The sequence below is a fragment of the Asparagus officinalis genome, chromosome 4 (genome assembly GCF_001876935.1).
Source record: "Asparagus officinalis chromosome 4, Aspof.V1, whole genome shotgun sequence".
In the NCBI taxonomy this organism is placed as follows: Eukaryota; Viridiplantae; Streptophyta; class Magnoliopsida; order Asparagales; family Asparagaceae; genus Asparagus; species Asparagus officinalis.
The window spans coordinates 113,443,638-113,458,990 of NC_033797.1; the positions used below are offsets into that span (position 1 = coordinate 113,443,638).

The 15,353-nt window shown below is 33.8% G+C and overlaps 1 protein-coding gene across 1 annotated transcript in view; it reads right to left on the reverse strand.

The window, feature by feature from the left end:
• Window positions 1-15,353, reverse strand: part of LOC109837984 (probable serine/threonine-protein kinase At1g54610) — a 27,443-nt gene that overhangs the window by 11,245 nt on the left and 845 nt on the right. The window contains 3 exon segments of the mRNA XM_020406387.1: window positions 10,133-10,450; window positions 10,537-10,821; window positions 15,281-15,352. Coding sequence (XP_020261976.1) covers window positions 10,133-10,450; window positions 10,537-10,821; window positions 15,281-15,352 — 675 coding nt within the window.

A 15,353-nucleotide genomic window follows, 5' to 3' on the forward strand; every position in this document is an offset into this window, starting at 1 on the left:
CCCTAATTTGTTATTTTTAATTTAAGCCCCTAACGAAAGTAGCCTGTGAGGGTATAAAGACTATTAGCCTTAAGACATTATCCATGTTCAAGAAGCTCCCACTTTCTCTCTCTATTCAACAGATGAATACCATGGTTCCTTTAATGCCCTTCAGTTTCAGTGAATATAGGTGCCCTTTGGAAATTGGAATATGAGCTTTTCAGAATCGTTATTGTTTTATACCGGCCAAAGACCAAAAGTTTTCTTCAAATTTAAGTCTTTAACTTTATTTGTCTTATGGCTAAGATCCTTCTTATACGCAAAATTAAATATAACCATTGCCCAGGAAGGTGTGAGTGTTGGATAGCGAAAAGAGGTCAAATGACAGATTGAATGTTCATGATGATATCAAATTCTTCTATCTTAATTAATTTGTTACTAATCTTTAGTTGGAGCCAAGGGATTTCAGAAATGGACTAAGGTATCTTTCAGGGGTTTGCTATATACGGATAAAAATCAGACCTTGAAGAAGCAGAAAACAAGAACATGGAAAAAAAAATCAAATGATATATTGGAATTCTGTAATAGGTGTATTTCTAAAACCATCCACATAACCAAATAGCCAATACTCTCCTTCAAACAGGAGAACACATCTGGAGTGAGTGATGATTGCTCAAAGGGTCTCGATATCTGTAAATTGAATGACTTACAGAAGGATGTCATTATCAATCCTAGGCCCCCATTCAAGGACAGACTTGATCTAGTCAGCGTATAAACACTATAATTCAGTCTTTCGCTTCTTTCAATATCTTGTCAAAAAAGGCAAGAAATAAATCAATCAGGTTCTTCTAATATAGTAGAAGTGGGCTTCAATTAACCTGATCTGTAACTCTTGCCATTACTTCTAACAGGAATCTCCCTAGATGCGGTTCTTCTGGATGTACTTCTGAATAAAGTATGTACTTACATCCTAATACTAATAATTTAATAAATAAAATCATGTCTTCATGTGACTTCACTTGTATTAGTCACGGTCACTTCGACCGAAATACCCTCACATATTTTATACCTGTTAGGACTCATGTTTATGAGCCTACTATCTTATCTAGTTTTGATGATTAACAAACAATTTATAACTGTGTATTTTGTTTCCAGTATTTATGTTTTGGTTAACATGTATCCAGGTTGAAAGGATTTGCGCCATAACGACAATATCCGAAATGAAGCCAACACAATTTAAGTCAAAGATTCAAAAGCAAGCTTCATACACAATCAACTTGGGTATATTAGTTTAGGAGTTATATTTTATATGATAATAATTTAAGCTCAATTTTATACACACACGTATTTCTCATTTTTATCATAATATGTGTATTTTTGAGAAAATATTGTGTTATTAGTTTATGGACTAAACAATCCTAGTTTACATCTTTTTCTAAGTCTATAAAATCATTCAAAAGATTTTAAAACTTGGTTTAAGTCATTTTGTCAAAATCAAGTGTTTTAACGAACACGTACTTTTGAGATTTTACAAAATGATGAGTTTTCACAAACGGGAAATGATATTTGAAAATTTTCTTTTGTAACATATCTATTTTTATGTTTATAAACATTTTCCCAAATTTTATACTTTTTAGAATTTATTTGCTACTTTTAAAAGCTCTTTGAAAATTAATTTTATTATGCAAAACTATTATTGTGCATGTTTTCAGTCGACTAACAAGGGTCATCAGTCGACTGAAAAAACCCACTGGAATCATCATTTGTTTCTACTCAGTCGACTGATCCTATCAGTCGACTGAGGCAGTTCATCAGTCGACTGATGGTATAATCAGTCGACCGATGATGTTTGAGCGACAGTCAACGGTCAGCTCATCAGTCAACTGAATAGTGCATCAGTCGACTGACGCCTACTATAACGACTAGTTTCCAATTTTCTGATTTTCAGGGATTTTGTTATTTTTGTTGATTTTTTCTGAGTTTTTGGGGTTTGTTCTTGGAACCTATATATACCCCTTAGCCTCAACATTCTGATTTATCTAAGATAAGTTTAAAATAAGTTTTTACAAGTTTGTTTAAAGGTTTTTAAGTATATTGTTTATGTGAAGAGAGTTTCACAAGAAGAGAAGATAATTTCGGTTGAGCTTCAATTCCATATATCCATCTCTCTTGTTTTCAGAGAAGTTTTTCTAAACTCAATCTCTAGCAATTATATTTTGTTCATCATTTCTATAAGCTAGATATTTAATTGAGTTTATATTTCTTTTTACTCATTGATTACACACACAACCTATTGATCTTTTAGTATTTCACATTAAGTATAATTTGATTTGTGGTGAGTGATTCATTGAATGTGAGCTTAATTTCATTCTCATTCTTGTTAGAGAACAAATCTTTTATATTTGAACCTTATTGTTGAGAAAACACATTGTAATACACAATGACACTTAGAGATGTGGTTGGTAAGAGACGGGGTCAATTCCAAGAGGAGTAATGTCGGTTGTAAATCCTATGAAGAGATAGTAATTCCGAGCACTTGAGCAATGTGACACGGGCTAAGCCAACACTTAGATGAGTGTATTGTATTAAAAATTATGTGAGTTGTAACGTTTACCGGTGAGCGTTGAAAAACCGATTGTGTAGTATTTTTGAGATAGTGGAGATTCTTCTCGAGGGTGAGGAGCGGAGACGTAGGTCGTAGGTCGACCGAACTCCGTCATCATTTGCCTTGTGTTTGCGTTTGTCATTTGTGCACTATCTCTCTTGTTCTTGTGTTCAAATTTATTTCGCCTATTATTTAATTGTATATCCTGCATATTTCATTGTATATTACATCATTAGGATATATTAGTTAATAAGTTTTAAATTTGGTATTAATATCGAATTAGATTAGTAATTACCCTATTCACCCTCTCTAGGGTACTTTTATTTGGTATCAAAGCATGATGCTCTTTGATTTGTGGCTTAATCACCTAGAGTCAAAAATCCTCACTTTGATTTATTGTTAATCTAGTTTTGTGATATTTCATCTTGCTTGCATTTATATTATGGACAGGTACGGTGCACCTAGTTTAGGTTATGCTATTAACATTGCTCCAAAATTAAATGATTTCCTTTATGCTCAATGATGTGTTAGATTTTAACTTTTTATTAGATCTAAACATTTTGACTTATGAGTAATAATTGATTATGCTTATGTTGTACCCACTTAGAAAAAATTCAAGTGGAGTAATAATAATAAAAAGATGTATACTATGAACAAGTTATTATTGGAATTTTTACTAAATGACTTTGATTCATCTATATCTAACAAGCTTGTTCATTTTGATAGTGCTTATAATTTATAAAAACATATAGAAGTATATCACGATAACTTGGAGGAACTTCAACGCAATCCAGTGGAGTCCATTTCAAGTGATATTGGAGCTTCATCATGCACACGACGACTAGACGATAATCCTATTGAGGTATGCGAGTCCGATAATGATTTATCTATTGATGAACTCGTTTGTGCTTATGATAGATTAATCCATGCCTATAAAAAGTTACATCATAATTTTATTGATTTAAAAAACAAGTATGTAAATTTGAAATTCGATCATGATATGCTAGCATCAAAATTTGATGATATTTCTAAAGAGAATGTGATTCTTAAGAACAATAATGATAAATTAAAACAAAATCATATTTCTCTTAGCTTAAAAATAACTAGCTTATCAAATGAGGAAAATGATGACATAAAAGAAGTAAAAACAATTAAAAATGAATTGAATTCTTTAAAAAATAACCATGTTTGTTCTACTTCTATTATCAATACAAATGTGCAAAATGAAGAGTTGAATCATATGAATAACCGTATTTCTTCTTTAGATTCAACCTTAACTAAATGTATTGATAATCATAAGAAACTTGTGAATTTGTGTGCTAAGTCAAGTAAAAAAAATTCTAACTCATCCACTCACTACGCACACATATATAGCAAAGTTTATAAATATACTATTTATGGCCAAATAGACCATTTAGCTAAATTTTGTTATGATGTTATGATGCACATAAACACTCTAATATCAACAACACTACTTCATGTGCATCTCACAAAGTCTCTACATCTCATACACACACATGCACCAAATGTTCATCAAAAGCAAGATAGTGTGTATAAATATGATTATTGTGGAAGATTTGACCATTTGACCAAATTTTATTTTGATTTGAAAAAAGTTTCACATTTGGAAAGAGTTTCAAATAAATTACCTTTGTTTGCAAATGCTCATCGTGCACAATCTCAAGGTCAACACAAACAAATGCACTCATTTCATTACACGTATTGTAATCAGAAGGGTCATTTGCATAATTATTGTTATGATCGTGTCCGTACACAAAATGCGCCCAGATGGGTTCATAACCCAAGGGCATTGGATTTAAATGATAGGGGTCATATCCCTAAACTCTTCGGTACAAAGAGTATTTGAGTACCAAAATGTGTTTAATTTTCAAGATCGATTTTTAGCATATTTCGTTTTTTTTTTTTTTTTGTATTACGAGTTTTTGCTTAGATTTTCTTAGAATTCTTTTTGCTCAAGTCATTTTTACAAAATATATGAAGGAAAATATTTTCATGTCATTTTGAAATATTTTTGATAGATATAAATGAAGAATATTTTTAAACTTTTAAACTTTTAATTTATTATGTTAAGTTCAAAATGTACATAGTTTCCAGGAAATCATCACTCGACTGATTCTCCACAATTGGTCGACCGGTGAATGGGAACCAGTCGACCGATGCGAAGAGATCAGTCGACTGGTCAGAATGCTTTCTAAGTTTTAATAAATCTGTGTTAATGGATATTGTTCTTCAAACCCGACCCGTACTTATACCCGTTATATGTCTGTTTTAATCTCAATCGTTGATTCTTTGCCTGGACAGATTATGGCCCTCAAACTCTCCACATATATTTTAAAACCATCAACCAAATCCCCTCAACTTCTTAGCTCAGCTGATTCTTCTCAAAACCCTAGCTCCGTCCATGTCCAGTCGACCGAAGCTCCTTTGTCGAGTTGTTGCTGCTGCTACTGAGCTCCCTTTGCTTCTGATCCTCTTCCTTGCACAAGTATATCAACTCATTTCTCTTTCTCTCCACTATCTAGGGTTTATCATCTAGGGTTTGGATATCTATAGTTGTTTTATTTTAGGATATTTTTATTTGTTTGATCATGTCAGTCCCTAAACGTTCTAGATATCATATTGATGATTCCGCTTCCTATGTTTCAAATTATGAATGTTACTTTTGAAATCCTCGTGTACTTACAAAATACCGAGATATCTGCAAATTAAAAATCTTTCCTAGTTGATTAGTATATTTCGAAGATCTTTCAAGCTATCAGATTCATACCTATTTTCATGATGTGGGGTTACATGACCTTCTTTCCCATATGAATAAAGTACTGCATTACCCAAACCTCGTTTATCTTTTCTATGCTAATATGGTGCTTATGGAATCTAATGTTGGTACCCCTATTATCACAACCTTGGTTAAGGATCGTGAGATAATTTTTTCATCAGAAGAATTAGTTTATATCCTTAAGATTCCTATTGGCGATATTCTTCTTGGTGATGTTAAGCATGATGATCCTTTAACTAATTCCTTGATATTTCTTCCTGGCAAAGATTATCCCATGTCAAATAGCTCCATCAACCCCTCTGCTAAATTAATTGTCAGAATCATATCCTATAACTTAATTCCTAAAACTGATAGTTATGATCATTTCTCCCAGACTATGATAGTTGTTGTTTATTCTATCTTTACTAAAATCAAAGTAAATTGGAGCAAAGTTATTTTTGATATCATGGCTTGCAACCACAATAAATTTCTTCATTTTGGCTCTCTCATCAATAAGATCATCACTCATTTTGAAGTCGATCTCACTAATGAACCTCGTGTCAAACCTAGTCATGAATTTTTTGATCGTGCTGCTCTTGTTAGGATGAGGATCTCTGAAATCCCCCAATCTGATCCTCGGGCCCCTATAGCTCCTTCAGCTGGTGAATCTACATCTCGCCCATCTAGTTCTAGAGCTCGTTCTCGTCCATCTTGTGCTTTACCTTCCAATCATTCTTGTATTCCAGATTACTTAGTTGATAGATTGGACAGCATGGATGATAGGTTTGCGGGACTCGAGTATAGGGTAGATGAGATTTTGAGGCTCCAATAACAGTTGTTGGACATGTACAGACATCACCCTCCATCTTCGGGCTCTGGGCCATCTGACTCTGAAGGATTTTGAAGACAAATCTCCATTGACTGAGATTTCTGCATTTTGATTTTAGAACTATGTATGATTTTGAATTTATGAACTTATGTATTTTGTTTGAAACTCGTAACTGATCTTGTGTTGCTTTTAAACTATGTATTTTGGTAAATATTGTGGTTTGAACACTGTGCTTGACTTGGATTAGTCCAATGTTATGAGATCACTTTATGTTGATGGTGGCATATACCCATGTATTTATTTTTTTTGTTTAGTCATGATGGAATATATCATGTATGATAGTCTTATTTGTTTCATTTGATATATGATTTAAGGCAGTTTGATAGAGGAGCTTATTCCCTATATATGTTTTATACTCACTGTGTCTTTTGATAGGGGAGCTTTCACTCTCTTAATTTCTTGTTATTTTCCCCATTTTTGATGTTGACAAAGGGGGAGAAATTATATGATTTTGTGAGTATATTGTTGTTTTATATATATTGAGGAAATTGTTTGTCACCATCAAAAAGAAGAAGATTGTTAGGAATCATGTTTATGAGCCTACTATCTTATCTAGTTTTGATGATTAACAAACAATTTAAAACTGTATATTTTTTTCAGTATTTGTGTTTAGATTAACATGTATCCAGGTTTAAAGAATTTGAGCCGTAACGACGATATCTAAAATGAAGCCAACATAATTCAAGTCAAAGATTCAAGAGCAAGCTTCATACACAATCAACTTGGGTATATTAGTTTAGAAGTTATATTTTGTGTGATAATAATTAAGGCTCAATTTTATACACACGTATTTCTCATTTTGTCATAATATGTGTATTTTTGAGAAAATATCGTGTTCTTAGTTTATGGACTAAACAATCCTAGTTTACATCTTTTCCTAAGTCTGTAAAACCATTCAAAAGATTTCAAAACTTAGTTTAAGTCATTTTATCAAAATCAAGTGTTTTAATGAACACATATTTTTGAGATTTTACAAAATGATGAGCTTTCACAAACGGAAATGATATTTAAAAAATTTCTTTTGTAACATGTCTATTTTCATGTTTATAAATATTTTTTCAAATTTTATAATTTTTGAAATTTATTTGCTATTTTTAAAAACTCTTTGAAAATCAATTTCTATGCAAAATTGTCCATGTGCTTGTTTTCAGTCGACTGACAAGGGTCATCAATTGACTGAAAAAACCCGCTGGAATTATCATTTGTTTCTACTCAGTTGATTGATTCCCATCAGTTGACCGAAGCAGTTCATCAGTCGACTGATGGTGCGATCAGTCGACCGATGATATTTGAGCGGTAGCCAACAGTCAGCTCATCAGTCGACTGAACAGTGCATCAGTCGACTGACGGCTACTGTAACGGCTAGTTTCCAGTTTCCTGATTTTCAGGGATTTTGTTGTTTTTGTTGGTTTTTTCTGGGTTTTTAGAGTTTGTTCTTGAAACCTATATATACCCCTTAGCCATAACAATTATGATTTATCTACAATAAGTTTAAAACAAGTTTTTGCAAGTTTGTTTAAAGGTTTTTAAGTATATTGTTTATGTGAAGAGAGTTTCACAAGAAGAGATAATATCGATTTGAGCTTCAATTTTATATCTCCATCTTTCTTGTTTTCGGAGAAGTTTTTCTAAACTCAATCCCTAGCAATTATATTCTGTTCATCATTTCTATAAGCTAGATTTTTAATTGAGTTTATTTTTTTTTTACTCATTAATTACATACACAACCTATTGAGCTTTTAGTATTTCACATTAAGTATAATTTTGGTTGTGGTGAGTGATTCATTGAGTATGAGCTTAATTTCGTTCTCATTCTTGTTAGAGAATAAATCCTTTGTATTATTGTTGAGAAAACACATTGTAATACACAAGGACACTTAGAGAAGTGGTTGGTGAGACGAGGTCAATTCCAAGAGGAGTGGCGTCAGTTGTAAATCCTAGGGAGAGGTAATAATTCCGAGTACTTGAGGAAGGTGACACGGGGTAGGCAAACACTTAAAGGAGTGTATTGTGTATTTACAATTGTGTGAGTTGTAAACATTTATCGGTGAGCATTGAAAAATCGATTGTGTAGTATTTTTGGAATAGTGGAGATTCTCCTCGAGGGTGAGGAGCGGAGACGTAGGTCGTAGATCGACCGAACTCTGTGATAATTTGTCTTGTGTTTGCGTTTGTCATTTGTGCACTATCTCTCTTGTTCTTGTGTTCAAGTTTATTTCGTCCATTGTTTAATTGTATATCATTGCATATTTCATTGTATATTACATCATTAGGATATATTAGTTAATTAGTTTTAAATTTGGTATTAATATCGGATTAGATTAGCAATTACCCTATTCACCCCCTCTCTCTAAGGTACTTTCAATACCTACCTCTCTTTTTCCTGATCCAATTAATAGCTCCTAAGTACCTATAGAAAGGATCTCTTATTACTTAAGAATCTATGATAGATATGAAGTTACGAACTTAATATGCCAGTGTTTCAAAACAATGCAAGGTGGATAAAGATGCAGGGGATGCCTACTACCAATAGGCAATAGGCAATTAGGCGGGCCCCTAGACTGCCTATATCAACTGCCAACAGATTAAAAAAAGCAAGGCAGATCAAGGTGAAGGCCTTTCTATTATAAGTGCTTAGGAAGGCTGCTAAATGAAGTCACCTGCTAAATGAAGCGGAGGCTGGAGCTTTACATGCTCGCTTAGGCTCCTATGGACACCATTATTTCTTGTTTTAGCTAATAATGGTAGTGGCAATTGGTACTAGGGATTTACTAATGTATATTTAGGAAGGACTCATTAACTAGTAGTTATCATTTGAAAGCTTGAACGCAAATTGAAAATGGCTCATGTGGAGAAATTATTATGAGTTAAACTGCTCAAGAACTCAAGCAACTTTATGGTGCAATAACATGGTTTTAATCCTCATATTAGTTTCTTCTGTAAGGTGATGAGAGAAATGCTACTAGAGCGAGAAGACACGTGTCAAATCATAAGCCTACTGAATAAATCCAGAATACAGTTAAGTGGACCAGCAAAATCGTAAGTACAACCTATGAAATGAAATCAATGGGAAGTGTTCACCCAGCTCAATATAATATGTCCCTAGAAGGTTTAGTTCTTCATTTATGTAAGAATAAAGGCCAATGAGAAACAAAGATTATAAGACCTAACAACAAAACCACCACCAAAGAATACTAGTATTTGGCCACTAGCTAAAATAAAAGCGCATCAAGCAACAATATACAAACCCAAAAGCTTGTCTTCCAAATGTTCATATGGGTCATAGGTGTCAAGTCAAAACTAAAAGACACAAATCTTATAAGGTGTCTATCTTGAATGGATAGTCTACTAAGTAGATAAGTAGATAACCTTATAGGTATAAAACTGTTTTTTTTTTTTTTTACATATCAACTATTTGGTGTTCTCTAGCTTTGCATGTATAACAAATATAATGGAGTAGATGATTATTGATACTACATTTATTGACAAAACAAAAATAATTCACCAGCCTATGACAAATTCCTATACTCATCAAGGTCGGAATCATATTATCACTTGTCCATTTACAAGTTTTAGTACTGAGAACCAAAATGAAGATGAGAAAGAACAAATTAAATATGCAAGGTCCACATCAAGATGTGGGAAAGGTTACACAAAAGGCCTTTTATCTTTAACCAGACAGACTCCACAGAAAGTAGAAAACAAACTGATCTATCTCAAGTTATTTACCAGTTTCCAGTGAGAAATAAGAAAAATCCCTTGATAAATTGTAATTTTGCATAATTACTGTTACATAGCTAGTTCTACATTTGCATACATATATTTCTGCTCAGATGAACATTTATATGTTGAACATATTGGCCAATAGCAGAAAGTGAAATACCTCAGTTCTTCCTGGCATTATTGGTTTTCCAGTAAGTAATTCTGCGAGGATACAACCGGTACTCCAGAGATCAACAGAAACACCATATTCTGTAGCCCCCAACAAAAGTTCAGGAGGTCTATACCACAGGGTCACTACACGGCTCGTTAAAGGTTGCTTCTGATTAGGATTGAAAAACGTTGCCAGTCCAAAGTCAGCTATTTTTAGAATTCCATTGTTGTCAATCAGAAGATTTGATCCCTTTATATCTCGATGCAAAACTCCACGAGTGTGGCAGTGGTGAAGCCCACTAAGTAGCTGTTGCATATAGCATTTAACCTGAAAAGCAATACAACCTGATGAGAATAATATACTGAAGAGCAATTAACTTAATTGGCGCAAAAGCTATCTACAATAATAAGCACCTGGGGCTCTGTGAACTTGATGCCAGGTGTTGCAGAAAGTCCAGCAAGATCATGCTCCATATATTCAAATACTAGATACAGGCTACATGACATCCGTGATGTAACTAAGCCTTCAAGCTTTATAACATTTGGGTGATCAAGTCTGCGTAGAATATATATTTCTCTTGCCATAAAACGGACACTATCACGATCCATATTAACAAATCGCACTTTTTTAAGAGCAACGATTTTTCCAGTTTCAAGGTCTCGAGCTTTGTACACAGTGCTATAAGTTCCTTGTCCAATCTGCAAAGAAATTAAAGAGTTCAAAAAGTTACTAGAAACCAAGTTCAATTATCAAAGCAACAGCAAGGACTTAGAAGAAAGTATCAATATGCAACTAGTTTCAGTTGTAATAAGTTAGGTAGTGGAGGAATTGACCATTATCTCAATTTATCAAAAACCAAGACAAACAACAGTTCTAGGAGTAGAATAGAAGGGAATGAAATGATACATAAGTCTTTTCTGTTATAATATAAAATACTGAACAAAAGTTGTGTTTGCAGCATTTACATCATGCCATAATTGGAAAACCAGTCTACAAGATAATGATAATGCAGTTGCATATTACTACTACAGCTACTTTGGATTTTCTTAAGGGCTGTGGTAGACTGCAATACAATTCCAGTGAATGTTATATGCAGGAAATGCTGCATCGAGAGTTTGCTAAGGAAATTAACCTCAAATTTGTCATTTGGATATCTACATCTTTAGTAGGCTAATGCATCCCCAAATCCAAATTCAGTAGTTGCAAAAGTTGTTAGATTTGAACTTTTTTGTTGTTGGAATGCATGTTCTGTTCAATCAAGTGTTTGTTTCTCCACAAAGGTAAAAAGATCTACCTTTTTTAGTTAGAATTCACTAAATTGATGACATGTCTTTAGTTTTTAGTTTGTTAGTTAACACAAAGACTTGCAACGTTTGTTGCAGCCTATGTTACCTGGGTACTTCTAGTATGAAGCCGCACCCGTGTCTGGCACATGTCGTACCCATACCTGACACCTTTAGGACACTCCTTAAATATCCACATATATTTATTCGGACATGTACTCAATTATACTATGCATGTTTCATTTAAAATACTCGTCACACACTTTGTGGATACACATCCACACTTCACTACCATTTTTGTAACTTCCTGGATATGGGTCGAGTTAGTTTCAGCCTTAAGAACTACGATTTAAAATGATCGTTACATATTTAAAAATACTCGTCACACACTTTGTGGATACACATCCACACTTCACTACCATTTTTGTAACTTCATGGATATGGGTCGAGTTAGTTTCAGCCTTAAGAACTACGATTTAAAATAATCATTACATATTTACATCAAAACTATGATTATACCCCATGAGTTTCATCTATGTCTCTGTACCCTACTTTTTACAAATTTTTCGTGTCTCGTACCCGTACTCGCACCCGTACTACCACTGGTGCAACTTAGGTTGCAGCCAAACTGGCTGCAGCAATACTGCAATTTTTTTCTACAAAGTGGAAATCCAATTACCATCCTCAACTACCTTATTGCAAACCAAATGTTGGGAATTATAATCCTGTTGCAACATTTGCTATATAAATCTGTTCAGTCAACCAAATAGCCCCTTATTGCTCTTTCTCATACTTTGATGCTCTCAAGATATTGATTACAAGACGTTTAGGATATCAGCTACTCCCCAATTCTTAGAGCCAGAACCAGAAAAGTGAGTCCCCAGTTCTCAGAGCAGGAAGTATAAAATTCCAAAAGCATCATAAACGAAGTGTTTCCCTATTATTATTCCTGTAAAGATATTTTTAGCTCGCTTTCTTGAAGGTGACAATTTCAGTCCACAATAGGCTAGTCAAAACAACTGTATCAAATGAATGTAGAGAATGGGATCAAATCCATACTCTTGGAATTGTCTCAGCAGTGTGTTTGCTCTCTTCACTGATAAGAGGACAACATGCAGTAAATTTACATTTAAAATTCAAATAACTATTTAGTATTAAACTGTGTTGTGAGATGAAGATCAACAAGGTCTTTGTCATTAGAAAAAGAAAAGAGAGAAATCCTAACCCCATCTCACCAAACGGTGTATTTGCTTTCTTGCAGTTTGAGGAACACACAGTTCCAATTATAAAGCAATCAGAAACTTGACGTTGGGTTGTGTGCTTTTGAATTCTAATATGTAGTTTGAGCAATACTTGAGGCCTAAAATCTATAATTATTGTTCTCAAAATGACCAAAATCGTAACTAGTAACTGCAACTTAAGAATTGTTCAAAAAATGGCACCTCAACCGAAAGAAGAACAACAGTTCTCCTCAGGAATTCTCTAACTTAAGAAACTTTAAATAATTTACCCACAAATTAGTACCTTTAAACAATGCATTGTGCTCTGACTAGTGAAGATGGAATTGTGTGTTGCTAGAAAACCACCAATTACAAAACAGTGGTCATTTTTACCTCTTTGGTGATAGTAACATACTAAAAGACTGAAAAATAATTCAGCACGATTCAGTTACAGGATAACTGCACTTTCCCCTTGTTCATGCCTGATAAACCTATCGAGAAAGAATAAAAACAGCAAAATTTTTATCAACTTTAGCAGGAAAGGGAAGCAAAAGCTCCCCGAATCAACTATTAGCTGTGATTCTATTTTGACTATGCATGACAATACTATAATTTGATTGAAGTTTTAGGTTAAAAAACAACCAATCATACATTAGTGATGTGTTAGATGTGCTCTAGATTCAGCTTAAGGCTGATGAAGGTTAGTAAAAGAAGTAGGCTTTCTGAAAGTAGCTAAAGCCTAAATAAGCCTCATATCATATGCATGAAGCAGAGGCAAATGGGGGACAAATGTCAAGCACAAAATGTCCTATGCAACTTTCTGGATAGTAAGTTGAGAAAACGTGTATAGATTAAAAATCAGAGAGATGTCATATTCCTCCTATATCATTTCTTCGCTTCGATAAGAACTAAAATGTTCTGAGTGCATTCTAATCTTCAACTAACTAGATTACTGATTTGACTAAAAGACTTACAAGTTCAACTACATACTTGAAAGTTAATAAAAAAGGGTTAATTGTGCATAAACCCCCTACAGTATCCCTGTCTTGCCCTTATTACCCCTGTAGGTTCATTATTGTAGATAGACCCCCAGGGTAAATTTTTGACTATTTTATCCTTGGTGGAATTTTGGCAGATATTGCTTCTAGGTGAATTTAGTGAGTCTACCTGAGGGTAAAAGAGTCAAAAAAAATTTAACCTGGGGGTATATCTGCAACAATGGAACTGTAAGGGTAGTAAGTTCAAAACAACAATACTGAGGGGGTCCATGAGCAATAAACCCATAAAAGAAAGTTTAATATGAAGACTACATAACATTTTTCTGCAAATATGGATGTTATCCACATCCATGTACGAATATCATCATATCACAAATATAAGATAAGCATGTAGGATTAATCCTACATGGTACTCTTAAGGGTGATAATCACATGCGAGACCACATAAAGAACCTTGTCACAATAAGTTTACCTGACAAAAGGTACAGAGATTGTTTGGCTAAATGACAACTTTGAAAATTTTTCTACTGTGAATCGGTTACAACACGCCACATTAACTTTTCCATTTAACTTTCCCTTTCTGCTTCTAGAGAGTTACTTTTGTAATTTTTATGTTTGTGCATGAAATTAAACATGCTCTCCAAGTCGAGTACAAATACTAATAGTAACTAAAGTTTGAACAAATTTCTATGAGACCTTCCATTTAAGCGAAGTAACTAATTACTGCTTATATATCAACCAATATTACTCCAAATTAAGAATGACGTGTTTGGTGATGAGGACTATTAAGCATCGCCACTGGCTTGAAGTTGATCTTAATCAATTATGAGGCAAGAACATAACCCTCTTTCATTTAACTTGTAGCTAACCAGTTTCAGAAAATAAAGATGCTGCCGATTTCAAAAAGACTAGACCCGCATAAAGGCGGGTGTGTTTAGCATGTACAACATCATCAGCAAAGGTTCAGATCCATACCTCAAGTAAAGACTTGATGCTGTTATGTCCCAACAACTCAAAGAAAGCAATTGAGCTTATCGATGAGGACAAAGCAAGTTTCAGGAGAATTTCATGTTAAGAACAGACCAAGTTTGACCTATTACCATCCTAACTATCAACAAATATTCAAATTGCTAATGGTATAGTATACAACCTTTGGAACTATACGAGTACTTTATACCCGTCCAATGTTTTCTATAGTATATATCATCAAGGTGAGGGACATTGGTCCTTTTTTCCTTTTACTTATTACTTATAGAGACATGTGCATACATTTGCAAGGGAGGCATGAAGGAGGGACAGAGCAATACAACAACCCAGCGTTAGGGGTAACATATTCATGACAATGAAAGGGAGAAAATAACTGAGACAAAATAAAAACAAATAGCCAATTAAATGTGAACGAAGTGTGTATATTTGGTGATCTAGAAGGATTACGACAAATTCAGATGCAGACATTTCATATCCCCAGGGATTTGGATTTGTTGAATGATGCATAATGTTATCAAAGACTAATTGAGATGTCGTCTAAATTTATCAGTAATGAATAACTTCAATATGAAGTAATATGATCCAATCTATTAATCAACAATGGTATACTTAAGATCAACTCCATAGGAAAAAATAAAATCAAAGGGAAGTGTCAAGTGAAGAATTAACCTTGTTTAATTTCTCAAACGAATCTGCTCTCCTCGGCAGCCATCCTTTCACTGCTTCCCCTGCAACAGCCGTG